The 25,589-nt window shown below is 25.2% G+C and overlaps 4 protein-coding genes across 4 annotated transcripts; 2 read left to right on the forward strand and 2 right to left on the reverse strand.

Annotated features, from left to right (window-relative positions):
* The first annotated feature begins 342 nt into the window (after positions 1-342).
* On the forward strand, positions 343-7,428 carry LOC113561259 (dynein heavy chain 10, axonemal-like). Its single transcript, XM_026967580.1, has 17 exons — positions 343-462; positions 572-1,066; positions 1,167-1,196; positions 1,258-1,350; positions 1,711-1,863; positions 2,080-2,191; positions 2,260-2,474; positions 2,595-2,783; positions 2,978-3,163; positions 3,229-3,406; positions 3,688-3,846; positions 4,094-4,226; positions 4,308-4,500; positions 4,919-5,116; positions 6,109-6,440; positions 6,577-7,113; positions 7,203-7,428. Exons 1-17 carry the CDS (start codon positions 460-462, stop codon positions 7,426-7,428), a joined length of 3,432 nt encoding a protein of 1,143 aa, XP_026823381.1. The 5' UTR covers positions 343-459.
* LOC113548387 (dynein heavy chain 10, axonemal-like) lies at positions 7,060-15,006 on the forward strand. Its single transcript, XM_026949245.1, has 14 exons — positions 7,060-7,113; positions 7,203-7,424; positions 7,648-7,928; positions 8,012-8,169; positions 8,662-9,414; positions 10,599-10,780; positions 11,385-11,544; positions 11,614-11,830; positions 11,905-12,050; positions 12,121-12,469; positions 13,281-13,630; positions 13,719-13,886; positions 13,998-14,177; positions 14,710-15,006. The coding sequence occupies exons 3-14, from the start codon at positions 7,703-7,705 to the stop codon at positions 15,004-15,006; spliced, it is 3,186 nt and encodes a 1,061-aa protein (XP_026805046.1). The 5' UTR covers positions 7,060-7,113; positions 7,203-7,424; positions 7,648-7,702.
* A 167-nt stretch (positions 15,007-15,173) lies between these two features.
* Positions 15,174-17,814, reverse strand: LOC113560772 (fas apoptotic inhibitory molecule 1). Its single transcript, XM_026966832.1, has 4 exons — positions 17,594-17,814; positions 15,770-15,995; positions 15,434-15,486; positions 15,174-15,358 (listed from the first exon to the last, which is right to left on the reverse strand). The coding sequence occupies exons 1-4, from the start codon at positions 17,723-17,725 to the stop codon at positions 15,215-15,217; spliced, it is 555 nt and encodes a 184-aa protein (XP_026822633.1). The 5' UTR covers positions 17,726-17,814; the 3' UTR covers positions 15,174-15,214.
* Positions 17,815-19,295: 1,481 nt separating this feature from the next.
* On the reverse strand, positions 19,296-24,766 carry LOC113560771 (islet cell autoantigen 1-like protein). The gene is made up of 7 exons (XM_026966831.1): positions 24,198-24,766; positions 23,069-23,316; positions 22,413-22,573; positions 21,368-21,722; positions 20,508-20,601; positions 20,131-20,398; positions 19,296-19,486 (listed from the first exon to the last, which is right to left on the reverse strand). The coding sequence occupies exons 1-7, from the start codon at positions 24,218-24,220 to the stop codon at positions 19,385-19,387; spliced, it is 1,251 nt and encodes a 416-aa protein (XP_026822632.1). The 5' UTR covers positions 24,221-24,766; the 3' UTR covers positions 19,296-19,384.
* Between the last annotated feature and the right edge of the window lie 823 nt (positions 24,767-25,589).

Consider the following 25,589-nt stretch of genomic DNA (forward strand, 5'->3'; position numbering starts at 1 on the left):
CTATATTATATAGATATATGTTATCTCTATTTTCGGGGATCAATTTTTACTTTCGCAGATACTCAAATCTAATTATATATTTTTGATAATAATTTAAAGGTAGATAAAAATGTATTTATTTTTTGTTATAAGTTCAAATAATATTATTACGCTTATCATTTTTTTTTTTTTTATAGGATAAAACCACAATGTAATTTGTTGTTTGAAGTCGGCCATTTATCATATTCTGCTCCATCTACGATAGCCAGAATGGGTATAGTGTATGTCGATCCCAATAATCTTGGTTATATGCCTTTTTGGGTACGGTGGTTAGAACCACGAAGTTTAATAGAACAAACAGCATTGGATCAATGTTTTCAAAAATACGTACCCGTTTTGTTGAATTTAATTTTTGAAGATGAAAACAATTTAAACAAATTAATTCCGCTTAGGACTGCTGTTTCACAAACTAAATTAAATATGGTAAATATAGATTTAAAAGTGTATTATTACATATATTACGTATATATTCTAATTAATCATTAAGAATGGAATTTAAAAAAAAATGGATTATTTTTTATAACTCTTTTAGATTACTCAACTTTGCTTTATTTTGGATACAATATTACCTTTAGTTTCATCAGACAATAATGATTCGAACAAAGTCGGCCGTAAAAGAACTGCAATGACTAGCAATGATATTGCTATTCCATTGACTTCAATGATTTCGTTTGTAGCTGGTATGGGAGTGTTAGAAGCCGTTTTTATCCAAGCTCTATATTTATCACTTGGTGCGTTACTAACTGATGTAACATCTCGTCATATATTTGATGAAAACGTTAAAAAATTATCTGGTTTTGTAAATGTTCCTAATGCTCACGAACGGTTAAAAAAAAATTTGAAATACATACCTTCCGATGAGCCTACTTGGTATGACTACTATTTAGATTTTAATACGTTGGAATGGATTTCGTGGAAAAAGGCAATCCCAGAGTATATTCATAACGATACGATTACGTTTAACGATATACTTGTTCCCACAGTGGAATCTACAAGATTGGTGTGGATATTAAAATTAATAAACGAAGTATTTATACAATATTCATCATTAATATTTATTAAATACATAACTGTATTATATTCTATATACAACCATGATACCAATAACATTTTTTATTTTTTTTTAGTATTATTTTAGGAGTGCAATATTTAAAAAGGTAAACATTTGCTACGATATTTTTTACTTTTTACACATTGTATATTATTTTGTTTTTATAGGTTAAACGCCCTACAATTATAGTTGGTGACATGAGTTCTGGAAAAACAGCAACAATGAAATATTTCATACGTAATCTTGATCAGAAACATTATGTAAATAGCATTGTACTAATATATTTATTTTATTATGTGGTAAAAACTAACTTTATTACATGTACAAATAAATGTGAAATAAATAAATTATAAATAATTTTGTATAATGTTTTTTAATTTATTAAATGACAATTATTTGTCTTCAATAATTGTATGCAAATGTATTTTGATTAAACATAAAAGTTGATTATTATACAAAATTATTCAAGTGTTCATATTTATTTTAAAAACTTAATTTATATATGAAATAATAAATCAGTTTTAACCAATACATCAGTGTAACGCTGATTTAAAAATTTTAGATTATAAAAGTTAACTCAATAGTGTAATAATTGATGTAGTTATATATATATTTTTTAGATTAAAATGGCGTTAAATTTATCTGCTAGAACTTCGTCATTAGATGTTCAACAAAATTTAGAAACAAATTTGGAAAGGCATTCTAGAAAAACATACGGTCCACCAATTGGGAAGCGATTAGTTTATTTTATCGATGATTTAAATTTGCCTCAAGTAAGCATGTACCTACATATTTTGGTATATTTAAATTTTTATTATTAAAAAATATGAATACATAATATTTATACATTTCTTAACTTGTGTTGGAAAGAAAGATAACGTTATCAAATTAAATATACTTAATTCTATATAAATTAGTCTTGATTTATAACTATTATCGCTATTACACTAATATATTATGATAAAAGAATTTATAAATTTGAATTTTAGATGGATGGATGTGGCACACAACAACCTATTGCATTATTGAAAAGTATATTTGATAAACAAGGAATGTACGATAGACACAAATGTTTCGATTGGAAAGAGCTTGTGGATATATGTATGTATCAATAATTTAATTAACAACATTAACAAAACCTATTTATAAGTTTTCAATTTGAATTGTAGGTTTTTTCGCAGCCATGAATCATATAGGAGGTGGTCGGAATGAATTAGATACACGTTTTTTGTCACTATGTTCAGTTTTTTCATTACCGTTTCCATCTGAAGATACGATTCAATATATTTTCAATTCAATTTTATCTGGACATACAAAATCCTTTACGGAAAACATAAAATCTGCAGTTCATAATATTATAAATATGACAGTAAATTTATATAAAGTATGTTTTTATTTTTTATATAAATCAAATTAGTTTAATATTAATGTTATTGAATAATATGTCAAATAAATTATGTACCTATAATCATATACAATTAAAATAATTATGTTATAATTTTAGTTGGTACTTAAAAACCTTCATCAAACACCAGAAAAATTCATTTATGTATTTAATTTGTGTCACATAAGTTTTATCGTTAATGGTATGACCCGCATATTGCCCAACACATTTACGACTACAGAGTCCTTTGTACGAGTTTGGAGGAACGAGTTCACCAGAGTGATATGTGATCGATTAATTTATCAACAAGTATTATTATATTTTCAATTAAAATCTACAAATCTAAATTTAAAAAAATACATTTTTCTTTGTTTGCTTTATAAATATATAAATGTATGTTAATAAAATGTATAAATCCGAAATTGAAAATAAAAAACAATTTGACAGAACATTTTTATAGAACCAAGAATTATTTTTTAAAAAGGTTTGATCATTTTTCTCAGGATCGAGAAATGATTGAACGTCATCTTACTCAAGAACTAGAATCGTATTTTCCTTTACAAATGGAATATGTTCTAAGAGATCCTCTATTGTTCGGTGACTGTAGGAATGCTGTTAGTGCAAACAATCAAATACGAATATATGAAGATTTAATAGATTATGATTCTGTATTTTATTTATTTCAAGAAGTAAGCATTTGTATTTAGTAATAATTTTAATTAGTGTAACAATGAAATAATTTAATATATTTCAGATACTTTTAGAATATAAAAAATATCATGGTTTATTAGATATGATACTTTTCAATGATGCATTAGATCATTTAATAAGAATTTATCGTATGCTTAGAATAGATAGAGGACATGTTCTGTTGATCGGTTCTAGTGGAAATGGAAAAAAATCACTTTCTAAGTTAGCTGCATTCACATCTGGTAACATTACGTCATAATTAGTAATATTTTTAATCGTAATACAATTCTAAAAATTACCTATACTCTATCCAAAATGAGATCGTGACTAAATGACGACCAGTTTTCGTCGAGTGTGGGCAGACAACACCAGTTTGTCAACCCTGCCAAGTCAACTAACTGTACGCTTGCTGTATAGTAAAACCAAACCCACGTGCACAAGTTGGCCGCCGAGTCACGATCTAATTTTGAACTGAGTATAGTATATATTTTCATATACTATACAAATATTTTTATATTTGTAGGCTATGAAATATTTATAAATAATTCATTTCATTCAAAAAAAGATTTTAAAATGAATGAATTAAAGTTTAAACAAGATTTGAAAAATATATTTTTGAATGTAGGAGTAAAAAACCAGCCTACTGTTTTTATAGTTGACAAAGTTGATGTTATTGAAGAAGGTAATTAAAAAATAATAATAATAATAATAATACAATTATTAGTACTATAATTTAAAACTTATAACTTAAAAACACCTCTAATAAATAATAATACATCATATTATTACGTTTATTTTTTATTTCACTTTTTTTTAGACTTAAAACATTAATTCATTAAAAATAATTGCATACATTTATTTAATTTGTATATCATTATATTATATTAATGTGAAACATTTGTTTTTATTTTTTCGTATGATTTATACAGGAATTTTAGAATTTATCAATAATATATTGACGAATGGATTTGTGCCTTCATTATACTTAGATAAAAAAGAGAATTTAGAAATCGTCCAGCGTCTTAAAGAAATAAATATTAACACATCGAGTGAACTCACTACGTATGTTTTTTATCATACATAAAATAACATATTTTTATGGTTATTATTTGCCTATTACTTTTGATTATTCATTGAATTTAGGAACATTTGTTGGGACATGTTCTTGAAAAATTGTCTAAATAATCTTCATATTGTGCTGTTAATGTCGCCTGGAAACAACCTTAGATTGATATTTCGAAATTACCCTGGTTTCGTGAATAAAACTTATGTTGACTGGATTAATAAATGGCCCGTGGAGGCATTAAATGCTGTGGTGGAAAAAGTTTTGATAAACGTATGATATTTAAAACTATTTTTCAATATAGTACAAAGGAGATGTCGGCTACAATAATAGTACTTTTACGTATTTTTGTGCACTTGATATTTTTATGGTGTCAGGTATGGCCAAGTAAGCGAAAATGTCTAATTAGAAGGATCATGATTCCATGCCAGTATACAACACTAAATAAAAATTATTAAAATTTATTTAGAACCGACATTTTCTTATCAAACTCTACTATGTGCTTTACTTATAAATTATTATAATAAATTGTATTAACCTAACCTAGTTACGACTTAACAATAACTGGGGTATATAATATATTTAATCTTATAGTCGTTTAAAAATACTTAGAATACAGTTTGTTTCGTTTATTTTTAAATACACCTACAAATATGATATAATGTATATTTTATTTATTTGTTACTTTTAGGATCAAATTATTTCAGATGTTTACGTTAATAATGTAATAAAGCAAAGTGTTTATATGCATGAATCTGCAGAAGTCTACGCGAAAACATTTTTCAAGCATACAAATCAAAAGATTTATTTCACATTGAAACACTTAGTAGACTGTACTCAAACTTATAAGAAATTAGTTAAAAAAAAATCGAGTTTATCAATAATTAAGGTATTATATTAATTAATTATATTTGAACTTATAGACTAAAATCACATTTTAATAGATGTAGTTTTAATAATTCAGATTTAACATTATTAAAATATAAAGTATTGAGTTGAATAAGTAGAGTAAGTGCTTTTAAGTTGAATTAGAAATTTAAATTGAATCGTATGATGGTTATTTATACTAAACTATTTGTACTTAAGTATTTATAATTTTATTTTTTCCATTCATACCTATTAAATATTTTAATTTTTGTATGTAATTTGCAATAAGCTTTTAAAAACTCAATTATTGAAATACAAATCGCATACTACTTATATGTATTACATTCTTATTTATATATTAAAATAAAATGTTTTAACATTCTTTTTGTATCTTGAAATTATAAATTAATCAACGTGTTATCTCAGATTATGGGTTGAAACTTGGTTTTCAACTTGAAAGATTGAGGCTATTAAAAAAATATAGGTTTTTAATTATTGTTAATAATGAAGGTACATATGCTTTATTTTTCTTTGAAAATTTTTCAAATAGTTTCACAAAAAGTAGCTCTTCTATGTTAGAATAGGTTATGTTCTATAACCTATAAGAAACTGAACACAATTAAATAATGTTTTGGGTATCTGATTAATATTCTCAGTAGCTCACCAATAATTGTAGATATTTTACTTTTATTAACTTTATTCTTTGTTGTCATTATCATCTATTTTTATATAACACTTAAAAATATAACTTTTTTTCTTGTATAATGTGTTGTATTATTTAGATACATAGACTCGGCCGTCTATTGTAAACAACCATCTTTATTTTAATCTTATTCCTATGATACTATAACTTATTTATCTGTTTGAATTTAGTATAATATAAGGTCCACTAGATTATCTATAATTTATAAATGATTTATAAATAAATTAATAATTCATGATATTCTTATAAGTTTAAATTAAATTATATTAGAATTAATATTTTAATTAATTAAATTGTATTTTTTTTTTAAGTCTCAACAAATCCAGAGTGGATTAAAAAAAATAGAAGAGAGTACTTTAGATCTCGATAGAATAAATAAAACATTACTTGAGCAAGATTTATCTATAATACATAAGAACGAAATGTGTCAAGACTTTATAAAACAAATTAATGAAACTCGTATACTTGTAGAAGAAATAAAATTTATCGTGAATAATAATACTGACAAATTAAGTTTAAAAAATGAACAAATTGTAAACACAAAAAAACAAATGAAAGAGTTAATTGATAAAACATTACCTGTTTTAAGTACTACTAAAACTTTATTGAATGAAATTAATTCAGATGATTTAACAGAATTAAAGTAAGTAGTTCTTATTTTTAATATCACATAATTTTTAATAGAAAATATTAGATAATTTTTAATAACAATCATGAACAATATTTAAACATAGTATGAAAAAGTTTTAATGAAAAATAATAATATTAATGTATTTTAGATCTCTAGACACACCATCTGAATCAGTTATGACTTTACTTGAATGTGTAGCTATTTTAAAAGGTCTTAAAGATATGAATACATGGAAAAGCTTAAGTGATATGATTGAAGATCCAAATTTTCTAAATAATTTACAAGAATTGGATGCAAATAAAATTAATCAAAGACAGCAAACTCAAGTACGAACAAAGTTAAAATTTTTGAAAAAAACAATTGATATTCAAACTATTAGCAAAGTGGAATGTAGCTTATTAAATATTATTGAGTCTATTTTAAAATACTGTCATATTTATCAAGACATTATACCATTAAAAAGTAAAATAAATAAATTTGAGAAAGATTATCTCAACTCTACTTTAAAACTAAAAGAACAAGAAGATAGTTTAGAAAATACTCTATGCACTATATCAAATTTAGAAAAATCTTTAGATGACATATCTAAGGAAAATATTGAACTTAAAAAGGAAAATTGTAAATTGAAAATTAAATTTGAATATGCTGACAAGGTTATAAAAGAACTAAAATCTGTAAACGAAAGGTAAAAAATAATGACAACTTAAATTTGTTGATTAAAATATTTATATTGGTAACTACAATTTTATTCTAATTTAATATTAATATTTTTAGATGGATTATAGATTTAGAAAATCAAACCATAATAAAAAATAAAATAATTGGTAATAGTTTACTGAATGCTTCATTTTTAGTCTACGCTGGTCCATTTTCATTAGAATATCGTGAAAGAATCATTTTTAATGATTGGTACAATCATATTATTGATTTGGGATTACCAATTGACTTGAACATTGAACTAGAAAAAGAACTAATTGATGAAAAAGTGATATATGAGTAAATAAATCAATACAATTTATTAATAATTTATAATTTCTTTATTTGTAGTTAATATTTTTTTTAATAAAATGAACGTTTACAATATTTAAACATTTTCAGTTAATTTATTACGAATTTGATGTACACTGCGTGCATTTTTAATATTATATTGTTTATATTATAATTATTAGTATAATTATACATTTTAAAACTGTTTTTATTTTTATTTTGTTATTTATAGTTTAATTTCAAATTGTTTGCCTTGTGACAAATACACAATTCAAAATGGAATATTGATGACTCAATCGAATCGATATCCTCTTTGTATTGACCCACATAATCAAGGATTTAATTGGATTAAAAACCATGAAAAAAATAATTCATTAAAAATTCTTTCATTTGGTGATAATGATTATTTTGTGCATTTTAAAAATGCTTTGCAATATGGACAACCAGTAGTTTTTATCGATTTTGAAAACATAAATTTAGATATAAAAGATTTATTAAATAAAAATATACAATGTAAGTAAATTGATTTAATAGAGGTTCTTATTTTAAAATATTAATTTTCTATAGATTATATGTGTTTGTGTTTAATTATTTAGCGGAATCATTGGATTCTGAATTTATTGAGATTGATGATAAAAAATATAAGTTCAATAAAAACTTCAGATTATACTTGATGACTAAACAAACTAATCCAAAAATTACAACATTCATTTACTCCAATATGACTGTAATAAATTGTTCTATCACACAAGAAGTAAGCCAATATAATATGAATAAATATAATAAAAAATTGTTTAAGGTTCACGCCTATATTGATTATGCTACTATACATAATATTTTAATAATTGTATTACATTAGTCGCTTCGTATACTTATCCATTTTAAATTTAACTAGCTATTTAAAATAAAGATTTTTCTATCGAGCCCAAGCCCGGGGGGTAAAACCCTCCTCATTACCTTTTTATGCATATTTATAATTAACAGCTATTAGTTATATTAAATTAAAATTTTAAAGAAAGTTTACTTTTACAAGATTCCTGTTATTTAATGTGTTATTGAAAAACTATAAATAGTTAATAAACATTTTTTACATACCTACTTAAAAAATTATATACAAGTAAGCATAATACTTTTTTATAATAGTAATATTTTTAAAGAAATTTTGCTCACGAGCCTGGTTTTTATGTATATTTATAATGATATATTAATTTTGTTAATGTATTCACCTTGTTTCATTTATGTTTAGGGATTGGAAAGTCAACTACTAAATTTGGTGATAAAACATGAAATAAAAGAACTAGAAGATAAGAAAGAATTAGTTGTAAAAAATATATATCAAAATAAGGAAGCACTTGAAGAATTTAAAAATACGTTTATAAAAGAAATCATAAATTGCACCGAACCTTTGATTGATAATCCACATCTTTTAAATAAACTCGAAGATATAAAATTGAAAATTAATTTATGTTCTACAGAATTAAAATCGTCTATTGAATTAATGTCTTTAGTTGACCAGTCTAGGGATGTTTATAAATCTGTATCACAAAAAGGAACTTTATTTTATATGTCTCTTTCTGGATTAAAAGATATCAACCCTTTGTATCAATTTTCAATACAGTCGTTCATGAAATTGTTTTTGAATTCAATTGATTCAGCAAAAAAAGATCAAAATGTATTGAACAGGATATCAAATATTATTTTTCAACTTACAAATGATGTTTACGAATTTAGTAGTATCAGTATTTATGAAAAACACAACTTATTATTTTTATTTCAAATAGCGTGTACGTTAGATAGAGATGCAGGACATTTATCGAATTCTGAATTAATATTCTTCATCAAAGGTAAAATTATAGGCTCTGAAAATGTTACCATAAAAAACCCAACAACATGGTTATCAAATAAATGTTGGCAAAATGTTGTTAATTTAAGCACGAACTTTAAAAATTTTTCGAATTTGACTGAACATATTTGTAATAACACCGTCAATTGGAAAGAGGTAAATTATGTTTTTTAATTATGTACCTACATTTTTTTTGTTTATTTTGACGTAGTGATATCATTAATTGTGAAAATTAATCGAAGCAATAATGATATTAATAACGAAAATAAATATTAAGGTTATTAACGCAAAAATAAAATATTAAAATTCGTATTTTGTCAAAGAAAGATAAAATAAGGAGAATAATGTTTTATTGCGAGAAAGTAAAAATAAGTTGAATATTTAAGAAGCGGAGTATTTGAAGAGTTAAAATAGAATAACAAGTACATAGGCGTAGAGTGGTTATAATTTTAATAATTTAAGATGATAATGCAGGGGTATCGTTTTTCATTAGTTTTCGTTGTGTGGAGTGCAGATGGGAATATCACTCAACAAAATTAGGCTTAAAGAAAATTTTAAATATCACATCAGATAAGGAAATTATGAATTTTTTAAAGATATTAAGATTATGAAACAAATAGTGGGATGTGATGGTTTGGAAAATTTTCGATTTCTAACGCAGTTAGAGGTAAGAGAATTCCCAATGTTTTAGTCATAGATTTTCTATGCATATCCCGATGTTGAAGTCTATCCACAGGATTTTGATATTGAAAGAACACTTGATAGATGCCAAGGATTTTTTTTGATTTTTCAGTAAATTTAGTAATTTATTACCGAGTTTTACATACATAAATAGTGCAGTTTAAAAATGCAATTTAACTATCCTAAAACTCTACATACAAACACAGATAAAATTCTTACCATTAAGTTTCATAATAGGTCGATTCACTTAAATATTGAAGCTAAATTTGAACTACTGAGCATAGATTTGTGTTACGCAGTTGTACAACGAAGACAATAAATACGAGTGACATCCTCCATATATTATAATTGAATATAAATATTATCAGCAGCATCTAAATATTGAAAATATTTTCGTTTCAGCTATTAATTTATAATAAGTCTTAAGTAATTAGTGTAAGATATATTTTTATTAATTTATAACAAGACAGAATATTAATATACAACGGTTTTAAATTATATGATTTAAAAAATGTATATTTTTTGTACACTACTAATAACACTGTATAATTTATCTACAAGGTATTAAATTGAATACTATTAAAATTTAGATTTATAAGACTTGGTTATTATTTTAATATTTTTTAAGATAATTTCAGTAATATGTTTGTATTCTATAGTGGTTTTATTCAGAATATCCAGAATCTGAAAATACAATACCTATCAAAATAACTAAATGTTTTGAAGTCTTAATGCTAATAAGATGTTTTCGAACTGATCGAGTGTATCAATCTGTTGAAAATTACGTTTATAAAATGATTGAAGTAAATCATGAGAAGTGCATCAATAACAAAAATACAAAGTAAATACATTTAGTTTACAATTATAATTTCTAAAATCATTCATATATATATTTTTAATTTTATTACTAATAAGTTTATCAAAACAAAAAATTATTTTTTTTTACTTTTGATAACACGTGTGGGGTAATTATTTATTCCAGTCAATTTTAAATATGTTATAAATTATTTTGAAAAAAATCATACTCCAGTGAGTTTTTCTACCTTTTAGTTATTATTATACAATCACAAAAATATTAAAACATAAATTTTTTTTATTTCACGACTCCGTGCGTGTAAATGTGTGGTCTGGTACTATGTATGTTACCAATTATTAAAGGTTAATACTTTTTTTTCAACAAGCTATCAATAATAGTTACAATAATAAAGAAAAGGAAATTTAAATATCTTGGAAATAATTGTATATTTTATTAATTTTATTTCAACTTTAAAATTGGTCACTAGCCACTTCTAAGGATTTTGCATTCCACGTGTTACCCGTGAGACATAGGTTAGGTATTACTGTATTTTAGCATTTCAGAATTTCAAATATTCAAACTAAAATTTTAAAATAAATACTTTTTTATGATTTTTAAATTGTAAATTAATTTTTGTTAAAATTTTCAGTCTTGAAAATATACATAAAAAATTTTCAAATTTAACACCATGTATTTTAATATTAAATAACGGATCTGATCCGATAAAGGATCTGACTAATCTTGCAGAAAAAAATGATATAACTGGTCCAACGTACAAGGTTCTTTCATTAGGAACTTTCAATGAAGACGTAAATTTTAATTATTAATAAATAAATATTTGTTTAACTAAAGAATTATACAAAACATATTCTTAATAGGTTATTTATTCAGCTTTGAAATCCGCAATGTACCGCGGAAATTGGTTGATTGTACAAAACTGTAATTTTTCTGTTCATTTTCTATACGAAACTGAATATATATTAGAACAATCAAATGAAAGTTGGCATCCAAACTTTAGATTATGGTTAATATTTAATGGAGATTCATTATCGAGTGATTCATTTCCAATATCTCTCTTGCTCAGGTCATTAAAAGGTAACGTTGTATTGATATGTACTAAATTTCCAAAATACTGACCTATACATTGTACAATATTGTATTCAAAATAGTTATTATTGAACCTTCGAATCATATGAGGATAAGTATGCAGAAAACTTTAGATAAATATGATTTTGACGATCAAGAAGATAAAAATCAACATCCTGCTTTCAAATCATTACTATATACATTACTATTTTTCCACGGAATATTATTAGTAACTACTTTTAGATTAAACATTCTTAGCTAAAATTATAATATAAGATATAAATTTAATAATATTTTAGGAACGCCAAAAATACAATCAATTTGGATGGAGTATACCATACAATTTTGAATATTCTGATTATGATATGTGTCAACTAATAATTACTATCTTCTTGAAAAAAAGTGTAAAAAATGAAATACCTTGGACTACATTTAAATATTTAATCGGTGAAATCATATATGGAGGAAAAGTAATCGATAACTATGACCGCCAAATTCTTTTGACATACGTGGATGAATATTTTGGTGATTTCATACATAGTTCTTACCAACCGTTCAGCTTTTATAACTGCAAAGATTGTTATAAGCCAGTAAAATACATAGAGGCGGAAAGAAAACTATTTGAAAGTAATAAACACAGTTTAAAAGGTAAATATTATTTAAGAAATATAATGTTTTAAATAAAATAATAATAATTCTACATAATATATATTTTTTATTTTTTTATTTGTTTTTTTTTTTAAGGGAAGGGGTAATTTTTTTAACAACTGACTTGATTTTGTTAAGATTAACATCGATAAATAGATCTTGGTCCATAATTCTTAGTCAGGCTTAGTCGAAGCTGTTCTTTGTAATTTTAATAGCTTTTTAATTTTCTCTTATGCCAAAATACCCGAGAATTACCTATTTAATTACGATATTTTTTAAATGTATTCTCAAGAAATATAATGCTTATAGGAAACCAGACATTATTAATTATTTCATATTTGAATGCTTTATATAGTGATATAGTGATGAGTATACCTTCTACTGTAAAATTACTATACGGACACTATTAGTTTAAAATTTAATATTCTCAACGTTTAATATAATATCACAATTTTTGAACGATTTTTGATGTGTCAATATATTTATGTTTGTAGTATATTTACGGTCGTACGAGTAAAGTAATTCAAGAAAAAAAGCTTTAAATACGTGTTTTATGTTTTATACGTGTTATTTTTAGTTTTTGCTGTGAGACTGGTGAAGTTTAAGTTAATTATATTTAATTGAACCAAACTATGGATCATCTATTATATATTATACTAGCCCGTAATAAATTTTATATCTTATGACGGCTTTATATATTTAGCAAAATTAAAATTTGATAAAATTACAATTGTTGTTAAATAAATTTTTTTATTATATTGATTTATAGTTAATGATTAATAAATTATATTTTTTATGTTTATTACAATAGAAGTAGTTAATGAATTACCATTGTCTATTAACCCGGAAGTTTGCGGATTAAATTCAAATGTTTTATTTGAATACCACAATAATTTGGTTAGACTTTTGTGGACAGACATGATAAAGTTATATCCAAGTGTTGATATAGTTTATGATGAAAACACTGATTGGGATAAAGTTGTACAAAATACTACTGAAGACATTTTAAAATCATTGCCTGAACTTTATAATATAAATAAAGTAAAATTGTTTTACGGAGATAAATGTTTTGCTCCTAATATTATAGTTTTACTTCACGAACTTGAGAAAATTAACGCGTTATTAGACGTAATAAGAAACAACCTATCACAACTCTCAAAGGTAAAAGCTAGTATTTGACATTTATATTTATATATATGTTTTAAAGAAATATTATGTATTAATATATTTTAATTTATTTTTTACATAGGTATTTTTGGGAAAAGTGGAAATGAATTCGATGTTAGAAGAAGTTTCAATGTGTTTATACGCCGGTCGTGTTCCGGATTGCTGGAGCAAATTATCACCACCGTCGGTTAAATCATTGCCAGGTTATATTCAACACCTTACAAAACGTACACTTCAATATTCGAATTGGGTAAAATATAAACGTTTTACACAAAATTGAATGCTTAAATCGCAATAAATAAACAATATTAAAGTACAATGTATTTTTAAATTTATACATAAACTTTGTATGGTTTATCAGAGCCAAATTAGAGAACCTTTAGTCATGTGGCTGTCAGGGTTACACTCACCAAAATCATACCTCACATCTTTGATACAATTGGCATGTAGAAAATACGGTTGGTCAATTGAACACAGTATGTTTTATACATCTGTTACTCAGTGGACTTGTGAAAGCGAAGTCCAACGAGAACCAGACGCTGTAAGTATAAAATTTCAAATTATATACTTGTAGGCAACTGTTTACATTTTTATTAATTATAAAATACTGCTGTACAATGTATTTAAATGACAACAATTATGTGTAATATAAGAATATTTTAGCATTGATATGTTGAATAAGGAGCTACCCATCACTTCATTAGTGACACTTAACTGAGAATTAGTTGATCAGTTATATATTATTAAAAAATATTGATGGTACATTAACATAGTATATAGTTTTTTATTGAAAGAAATGACAACTAGAAACTTGTTAGTGCACGAATTATTTTTCATAAAAATTTATTATTGTTTAAGAAAGTGTATATTGTTTATACTCATTACTCAAATCATCGGTATGACAATCTACTGCATATATATTTTCATCAATTTTATTTATTTATTTGAATCACATGAATCACTCATGAGTGTTGTGAAGATATATTTAATCTGGTATTAGTTATGTAGACTGTAGATGACTAACTCGTGTATCAACTATTTTTAGCTATATTATGTTTTTTTTTTTTTTTAAGGGATGTTACATCACCGGATTATATTTAGAAGGTGCACGTTGGGATATGGACAAACAATGTTTGACAGAATCTGCTTTTCAAAATATATTTGAAAAGTTGCCAATTTTGGCTATTATTCCTATTGAAACTCGCTTGCTAAAATTACCTAAGAGTTCAATTACCATACCAGCTTATGTGACTTCGAAACGAGGAAATTCGATGACCGATAATTGTGTGTTTCAAGCCAATTTGAATACACTGCTGCATAAGAGTTTTTGGATTTTACGAGGGGTTTGCATTGTTATGAATACTGATTAATCATATAATATTATTAATAACACGAATCTATTTATTTTATTATTATACTTTTTTATTTTTGTATATAAAGCAACAAATTCATAAAATATTATAATAATCTGTGTAACTAAATTACAATAACAAATTTAAAATTTTTCAAGCAAATTAATTTTATATACTTCTTATACAATAACATTAAATTAGTTTAAAAAAAATAATTCATAAAATATTATAATTCTGTAACCATAGCACCATTAACGAATAGACTGTGCACAACACCAATTTTTTTATCACAACTATGTTCAGTTCGTATTGTTACTAACATTTCACCGACTGCAAAATGTGTTTCTGTACCATTTTCAATGAATTCAGACTGAAAACAAATTAGTTTTAAATTTTTAATAAAATATTATTATTGTTTTATAAATAAATGAATTATAGATTTTACCATTGCGTCTGTAACTTGAGATCCGTTTACTATAATATCCATAGAAGCTTTATCTGAAAATCGACAGCATATGAAACAAAAGTAAAAAAAAATTTATTTTTTGTAGATAAATTGTATTTTAAGTTAAAAAGCTGAGTAAAATTTTATTTGGTTTAAACTCAAAAATAAATTATAACTTAATATTGCTAATAAGTAATAACCAATCAAATTTTTATTATTTATTCATTTTAATCCGAGTTTACTTAATTAATTTGTTAATTGTGGGAGTTATCACATGTACAACAATAACATTTTTTTTTTTTTTTTGACAAATAATTCCTTATTTATATTACTCACCAAGAATAATTCGATTTTCAACACCATCTTCTGCAGTAATTAACCAAGTAGATCGATTTTTTGAGATATATTCGCAAAAATCTTCCAAGCTCCTTCCGTCAACTAATAAATCATATGTGTACATAAACAACCCATCTGGTTCTACTTTGATAGTGCATTGTATATTGTCTATATCAAAAACTTCATCTCCGACTAATCGAAACATCCAATCTTTTCGTCTCACTATCTGTTATTATCATAAAATATACATCGTATAAATTATAATTGTTAATTATTATTTTTGTAAATTTATAATTTATATAAAACGTTGAACATTCTTATTTTCCTTTTATTATTTAAATATTAACATATAATTATTGTATCACTAAATTCTAAGCTTAATATTGGCAATATAAATAAAAACATGACTTGAAGAGACAGGATTGGAATAAAAATGAAAAATGGAAAGGTTGTTATGACATGAAACAATCAATATAGCTGCTTTTGTTTTATTTGTTTATCAGTTAAAATGGAATTTAACAATTACTAGTATCTATTTGTATTTTTTTAAACAATACTCTTAATTGTAAGCTGATGTACAATATTACAACTACATAGTTTTTGGTTTGATTTTTCAGATATTTAAGCATGTTGAAACTTTTTTACATATATATAAGTTGAATACATAGGATGATAGGTACGCTATTGTGGCCAATGAGCTAAAGATCGGCTGGAAGAACTATATACATAAGTTAACATAAAATAGTTAATTTTAAACAGATATATTCTATACATAATTAATAACAATAATGCATAATAAAATTAATCACGAACGATAATAACATAATTTTTAATCATTAAACCATATTATTTTAATATTGTTAAATGTATTCAAGCTAATAGTTACGTTTTTATTGATAAGATTTAAAAAAAAAATGAAAACACAGATCTGATACATGTATACCGCAAATTAAAGGTAAAAACGAAGTTAACAGTTTAAAGTTATTTACAAATCAGAATTTTAAATTATTTGGATAAGTTTACGTAAAGACTTAATTTACTAACTAGTTTTATAACTTTTAGTAAAATTTAGTTTTTATAACTAATAATATTCTTATCAAAATTTAACTGTGGAAATAAATAAATAATAGTACAATGTAAATTCTAGAAGGACGGATAAAATATTAATGAAGTGATTATTTATGATTATAGTACACGAATTGCATAATCACTGAACTTAGAAATTCTTAAACAATTTTTTACGATGACAACGATACCTGGATACAACTGATCACTAAACAAGACGCCTAAGACCTATACTAGTAAGTAGTGGCAGTAGTGCTATAGTCCAGGGGTGGCCAACCAGTCGATGACAACATCCTTTCGCGTTTTCTTGAATTTTTGAATTTCTTTCAGAAAACAATTAAAATATATTTTTTTATATCGAATAAAAAGTGTAACATGCGCATATATAATATATTTTTTGTTCATTGACAACCTTTTATTTTTTTTTTTTTTTTGGTCGATCGCGACAACTTAGAAAATTTTGGAGGTCGATCGCAAGTCTATTAAAGTTGGCCACCTCTGCAATAGTCTATATAATTTAAGTGCTACTGCAAAAATTACGCCTACTTCATAATTACACACGTAATAATATTTAGTTGATCAATTTTTATTCATTGTCCGACTAGAATTCAAAGATTAGACTGATGTGCAGTTCATGCGATAATTATGTAGTTAATAGATACGAAGCACATCTCTGATCGTATTATTGGTGTGATTTCGTCACTAAAATTCTAATCGTAAGTCGTAGTAAAATATTATAAGTAATTAAAATTGTCTTACTTTTCCATCCAATCTAATAACCCTTTTACCAGTAGCTGTACCATGTTCAAATTCTATTTCATGAATACCGTCTGCCAATGGTAGTTTCCACACCGCCACCGTATCTTCATTGTATTTTGTTTTCTCTGCCATTATTCAATAGTAAAACAGACTTAATATTACAATTTTCAACGTTCAGTAAAAATAAATTAAATAGTAATAGTTCGACAGTCGATGTTCAATTTGTGCTATGAATATTATAATCGCATGCATTGATCGATCAACTATTTTATACTTGTGACAGTGTTTATAAAATGTTGTTATGGAAACAACCATAATTTTATTTTATTTTGTTAGGTCAATATACATAATTGATAATATAATACTATGATATATTTATAGGAATTAATTTTTTTTTTTCATAAAATCAAATCCCTCGCTATAATACTAAATCTTTTGCAACAAAAATAAATATTATTCATATAAAATAATATAATAAAATAATATTTAAAATAAAGCCTTATACAATGACACTATAATAATATAGGTATCTACATTTTGATATAAAATAATTGTTAAAAAGTGTAGATAGAATTTAAATTGTACCTATTGTTAAATTTAAACAGTTTTATCTAAAATCTTAAAAATTATTTTTTGGAATAAATTTATTTATAGATAACTATAATACAAAATAATTTGTAAAGTTTTATGAAAGTCAACACAACTGAGATTTTAAATTTCATATATATATATAACTGTAAATAGCCTTTTCCCTAAAATTGCATCTAGTAAAATAGGTCGAAATCATTTTTTTAGTATAATTAGCATAAGCCATAAGACATTTTTGGGAAATAATGCTTATTGGATTGGGGAAGAGTCATCTAAACATTTAAATTTAAATTATAAATTATAATTAATTCAATAAAATAATTAAATTGAATTCCAAAACTTCTACACTTAATTTATTAAAAGTATCAATTTTCGACGATTTGAAAATTTTACACATCAAATTTATCTAGGTGTAGTTATAATTTAAGTACCTTTATCAAGCATAAGGTCCATTTTTTTTCGAGATAATACCTGATCTTCATCTTAAATTGGATTTTTAAAATGACAATATATTTTTATAATAATATAAAATTAATTTTATATATTAATATCACATTGATTAATTATAAAAAATACTTAAATATATATTATGGTAGTAATAAAACAATGTTGAGCATAAATTATTTAAAAATATGTTATTTACTTGACGATAAGTAGGCATCTATAGTTTATGTTAACGGTATTTGAATTTTAATATAATAAATGTATATTTATATATTATAACTAATGAGACGTTTGGAGATTTAAAAAAAACGTAATAACTAAACAAAAAATTGACTGATGTAATATCAGGATTGCGAAATATTTCCATAATAGCTTTTTCGATCATGAAATACGCAACCACCGTGTCAGTAAACAAAAAAACATCTTTTACATTATTATAATATTATGGTTTCAGTATAATTAATATGTATTTTTAATAAAAAATCAAAATTTCTGCAGCAAAAATTTGTCTGCATTTTATGAGTATTCGTAAATTTATAAGTAATAAAATATATGTTTTTTACCAACACAATTTGTACCATAAAATTATATTTTTTTAAACATAATTTATATTGAAGCTAGTATAAAATTATTTTATACAAACATAAGCATTCACATTATTGATTAACTTATATTATGTAAATAAAATACAATTCACTTCTTTTTTTACGTAAAATTCATTAACAGAAAAACAGTAATATTTTTAAAAATTAAAATATTTCAAAGTAGATCTAATGGATCTAGTTTTGAAGACAATCTGGGATCGTTCAGTGGATCAAGATCAGCAAAGATATCTGCCCAGTTTGAAGAACTGGTCGACTTCTGTAAAAATATAAAAATTAGTATAATGAAAAGTATATAAAAAAGTTGAATGAATGAGTATGATTAGATTTAAAATCAATGCGTTCAAATACCTACAGTCTATTCTATAAACTGTATTAAATAAACAACGATGTTAAGCTGAACTTTGAGTCACCCAACATTTGTAAGAGATTTGATAAAATTGAGTAATTGCTTAAAATATTTTTTAGTACTTTAACGAGAACTTTCTGAAAATCGTGTTTATATTTTTTCAAAAACATGTAACTTTTCAATCAAATCAAAACATTTACGAGTATGTATAATAACTTGAATTAGTAGTAAAAAATTATTAATTTATAAAACTAACAATTTTTTTTCTGTCTATACATGATGACAGCCCCCCATTGATAGGCTGACATTAGAGGGAAGGAGACTTCACGAGGCTTAGCTCCTCCCCCCCCTTCAAAGAATATTAAGAAATGCTCCTTCGAATCTCCTCTCAAAAAAATTTCAAACACATATTACTATCTTTGGTGCCTCTTATTCGAGTTTAACCACTTATGATGTACAAACACATCACTCTATACAGTGATATACATATAATAGTTTATGGGTTTGAACTATATTAAAGTGTTTGCTTTCGTCAATCAAAATTATCAACTCACTTTAGTAGTACTCGTAGTACTTGTATTAACGGTTGCACTTGACCCAGTTGACCCGGATAACAAGTCCGACAATAATTGGGACGGTAAAAATTCATCTCCTGTTCCGTATGATTTAATTTCTGAGTCCTTTTCTTCTTGATTACTTTCAAAAGGATTTGATAAGAAATTTCCAAAATTGTCACTTCCGTCGAACAACGAAAGCAAAGGTGATTCGTTTGTTTCTTCGACTTGGTCGCAAGTTGCTTCAATGCCCAATTCCGTATACGAACTAATTGAAAATATAAAATATAAGCTTAGCGTTATTGACTACATATTAGATTTATATATTATAAATAAATAAACAATATCAAAATTAAATTATACAAAAAAATATATACCTTGAATCTTTGGTGTTGTCGTCGGTCTTGGTCGTAGTTTTTACAGATTCCGTTCGCAACTCTTTAATCATCTTGAAATCGTAATGTTGGTACTCTATGGTTAAAAAATATCATATTGTAAATACAATTAATAAACAGTATCTATATAGTACAGTATCTATATAGTACAGTATAGTATAGTAACGACTAACGAGAACACAGTAAATGTTATTTAGGATTATTTATGTTAAAAATTAAATTAAAATGGAGGTTGACATAATAAAAATAGATAAGTTATTAAATAAAAATAATTAAATCATGCAAAAGTGTAACCTATAAAATAACAGAAATAAGAATTGAAAATAATTGACACTTAAAGTATCGGTTTACCTAAATAACGTATTTCAAATAATTAAAGTTTAAAATATTTATAATATAATTCAATTCAGATTAACAAAAAAAAAATTCATTATTAATTCCCTTTTAAAATATTTAACTATATGTTGATTATTAGGTATAAACACTTCTTATAGATATACTGGTTGATCCATCTAACGTCAACACTCATTATTTCAAAAACGATTTACTCTTGCTGTCATTTAAAAAACTTTAAAAAAAATATAATAATAAAAAAATAGTAAAAATATTACATTATGATTTATATAATATTATTCAAAGTCATTTGTAATTTATATTTTTTTAAGACATTGATGTTTTCTGGAATAATGAGTATTTTATGAAATTTGAATCACCATAATATGATGTAACCCCGGTCGCCGAAGTGTAATAAGTAATGGTAAAGATAAATATAAAATTAATGTAATATTAATATCTACAATAACTGATACGGTTAAGTAAACTCCTACAATATTTATTCTTACGTCTAAAATCTTTAGTCGCGTGTTCAAACGACGCTGCAACAGATTCGGCAAATCGCTGTAAACTTTGTTGATAGAAAATAAGGACGTGTGAAAACATATTGCAACGCGCAGCGGCGAGCAGGTCGACTTTTTGTAAGCAAATCAATTTTTGATGATCGAACTGCTGTTTAGACTTTTTTACTTTGGTCTGCACGTTTTTAAATTTGTCTAACTGTGAATTGGTGTCCGGATCCAATTCTTGAGAAATGTCTTTCATCCAATTAAGCGCAGCCCTGTAATCTGTACGAGCATTTTCCATACGTTTCACATCGCCCTGTGTATCTTCTACAGCTCTTAAACAAAATGTTTCTATTTCCTGTATAACAAATTAATATCAAATCATAAATAATGATTATAATATTTTAAAAAATTCAATAATTTATTTGAGGTAGAGGAGAACGACTGTATCAGCTCAGTGATTTTGTTATTTTCGAAAAATCATTGATTTCAAATCTGCATACCTAATAAAAAAATTATATTTACTCGCCACATTTTACAGCACGTGACTAAATCTAATCTCTTATAGTTAATTATCATATTAAACTTAGAATTAATTACAGATTTGTTTTAAAAATTCAACCATAATATAGTTAATAACAGTTTTTAATGTTATATTTTTGATTAAAAATATCGAGTCATAAATTTACTACTGTTCAAAATATCAGATCATTAGAACTTTTTAATAATGTCGATCAATTATTTTGTTATTTATTTAATAATATTGTAGTTGGTTTTGAAAAATTAAATAATATGAAATAAAAAATTTTATAATTATCGTGTTATTTTAATATTTTGATAAATTAAAACTTAAAAATATCACTCTTATATTTTTTCTCGATTATAGATATTAATTTTTTTTGATAATAATAAGTAATCAACTGTTCATATTGAAATTGTATTTTATATTTACATTGCTTTTTAATTTAGGTCTATTTCTTTTATTTATTTATTTTATACAATTTTAAGATAATTATTGATTATGATTTTTTAATATTCGTTTTTATACCTGATGTAACCTAGCTAATGGCGTACGTAAACCAATTCTCTCTTGTCCTGACTGTGCCATACAACTTCCCAAAATTTGCATCATTTCACCAGCTTTGGTTTGATCTTTGTTTCCAGATCGTTTTAAAAATAGGCCCATTTGATTTTCTTCATATGCTAAGTCTTAAAAAATAAATAATATAATTTTACAAGCATTAAGGAATTATTTCGCCACCTATTTTTTTTAAATTTAGTGATTAATTTTTATTAGTATTATAGTTATTAATGCTATAATAAAATATATTGTAAGCTCTTGTTATCAAGATTAATGATGCCGGGTACACACTTAAGGTGGTGTATTTGAGCCGCCTAAAATTGTGGGTTGGTAAGTGAGTCTTGGGTGGGTAGGTTAAAATATTTAACCAAGATAGTTAATACTATTACTAAATAAGTATAGATTAGATACTAGGGACTTCAGCAGTTACCAGTTACATTCAAGATGCAAATGTAAAATATTAAACTTGTTATATACTCGTGTGTAACATATCGCGCTATTTTGCAAGCATATAAAATATTCGATGACTACAATAGTAGGTTAGGTATGTGATGATATATCCTTTGTAAACGCGAGAGCTTTTTTAATAAATGGTTTGTAGATTGAACAAAAATAATACTCACTATAAATTTTTTCATCGTATTTATTGACAATCCTTTGCAAATGTTGACAACTGCCCCTTATAGACTTAAATAATTCTAGTTTGGCGTCAAGTTCAGCGTCCGAAGCTACTATGAATTCGTCGTCCTTTTTTCCCAATTTCTTACATACTTGCTGTTTAGTTACCCAGTACTTGTGTTGCATTTTAGATACAGTTGAGCCATTGGCGTTATTTTGCCAACGATTCAACCCCGGAGCATCATACGTATTCCTGAACAAAAATATAAGTCTTATTAGTTGCTACTTTTATTAGTATTTACTTATTAGACAAGTTATTTTAATTTACATTTAAATTTTTAATGCGGAACTATAATGTAATATTCTAAAACACGTAACCAGAAATGTTTTGCCAACAAATAAAAGTATTTATTAATTTGGCTCATGATCGTCATTATTATAGAATATAAGATGTCGAGAAAAAAACTCTTTTGAATTAAAATAATAATAAAGTAACATACAACGGTATTTGTGCATCGTGCGTCTATATTTATATAATAAGCACCATTCAATGAATTGTTCAGTGGGTACTTACTTATATAATAGGTTTGTACTCATATGAACTTGTTAAATCGAAAGCTATTGATAACAATTAAAATAATATAAGGTAATTATGTTTCAGATACCTAATATTTTTATTGAATAGTACTTTAAAATATTATTTAAAATTAAAACTTGTATCACGAAAAACAATGTCTGGTAACAAAGTACCTATTGTGTTAATTAGGAGCATAAAAAATAGTATCTATTATGGGGCGTTGTAAATCCTATTACAAACATTTTCTAGACAGATTTTGGAACATGCGAATCCACACCTAAGATGAGCTGATAAAATGGGATACTAGTATTAATAAAAAATAAAAAGTAATATACTTATTAAAATAATGTTAACAATGTAAAAAGTATAAATAGTATAATATTAATAATAATATCCAAAATTCACATATATTATATGTTATAATTATTACTATTTATGCAAAACCACTGTAACTTTATTTAGATATTACAGATTTACGATAACACAATACTGAAGGCATACACGCAATATCAACAATATCAATATTATGTAACAGTAATATAATTATAATTACTCACCATCCCGAATCCGAGAGACTCATAATGGTCGAACACTATAGGATATCCGACAAAATTTGAGGAGGAAAATAGATTCGTGTTCACACTAGGCGTAGAATAAATGAATAGAAAAAATAGTGATTTATAATATTGTATTGACACACGCTCTATGTGTACGGTGATAGTGTGCGTGGATACGAGCGCTGCGGACTAGATTAAAAAAGGATTCACTGTAATAGTGGCCACGACGACCGTTCGCGACGCGTAAACAGCAGCTAACATACAGAGGACGTGTGACGATAATAATGTGATTATTATTGTCGTTAGCAGCGAAATAAACACATATTTTTTTTTTTTTAATCGTAGAATATTGATCGTGGTGAATAGCGAAACGGATGATTTTTTTTCGTTTGTTTCTACGTGTTTTTCCGTTATTTCCTCCGTTCGGGAAAATCTCTACGGAATTGACAGATGAAATATATCGATTATAAATTCGGGCGCGTGAACCGTCTGCATGCGACCTTACAGCGAAAATGATGTCGTCATACGCGATACGCCACCGCCACTTGTGTAAACGGTTGTCGGTTAGAATGTCGGCGACCGTAGGAAATAATCAATACTATACCGAGCGAACGCGTTCGCGGCTTCGCGGGGTGCCCCTATATAATATAATATTATGTACTATACCTTTCGCAGCTGTTACTATATAGGTAATAATATAGCGTATAAATGATAACACTAATGCGCGCGCAAAGTTTTGAAATTTTTTTTAGCCGTAATGAGGCTTTATTGTTTTTAATCGAAATAATTTACATACAATGGAATCGAGATAACGCTTATATATACCATAAAAATAGCATTGGTAATATATGTAGTACACGGGCTGTATAAACTTCAAATGAAGTTCGAATCGATTTAGTGTTTAGACGCTATATACACGTGTATGACACTGTACGAGTACATAATTCAATGTAAAAATCTAAATGCTAAGAGTTGTTCATAGAATTCCATATTCCAGACGAGCAAATATATAGTAGGTGTACAATCGTTACAAACTATGATATAGGGTGTATAACATTATGAACCCACGAATGTTGTGGATTCGTCATTTATGAACTTGCTAAGTATTTAGTTACATTAGCCTTTCATTAACCCTTTTATTATTATCTGTTTAAATATTAAATAATAATATACTAATATAGTATTAAGATGTCTGTTCTATAAAAATTGTATAGCAATACAAAAATATTTATGGAAATAGAAACTAAACTTCAAGTTTCAGACATTGTCAAAAAATATATCGAAAAAAATGTAAATTTATCAATATTATTTTTTCTTTTAAGACAAAAGCACAATATACATATAGTAATATACGTATTATATACAAAAAAAAAAAATTATACCACAATCAGA

The sequence above is a fragment of the Rhopalosiphum maidis genome, chromosome 1 (assembly GCF_003676215.2).
Source record: "Rhopalosiphum maidis isolate BTI-1 chromosome 1, ASM367621v3, whole genome shotgun sequence".
Lineage (NCBI taxonomy): Eukaryota > Metazoa > Arthropoda > Insecta > Hemiptera > Aphididae > Rhopalosiphum > Rhopalosiphum maidis.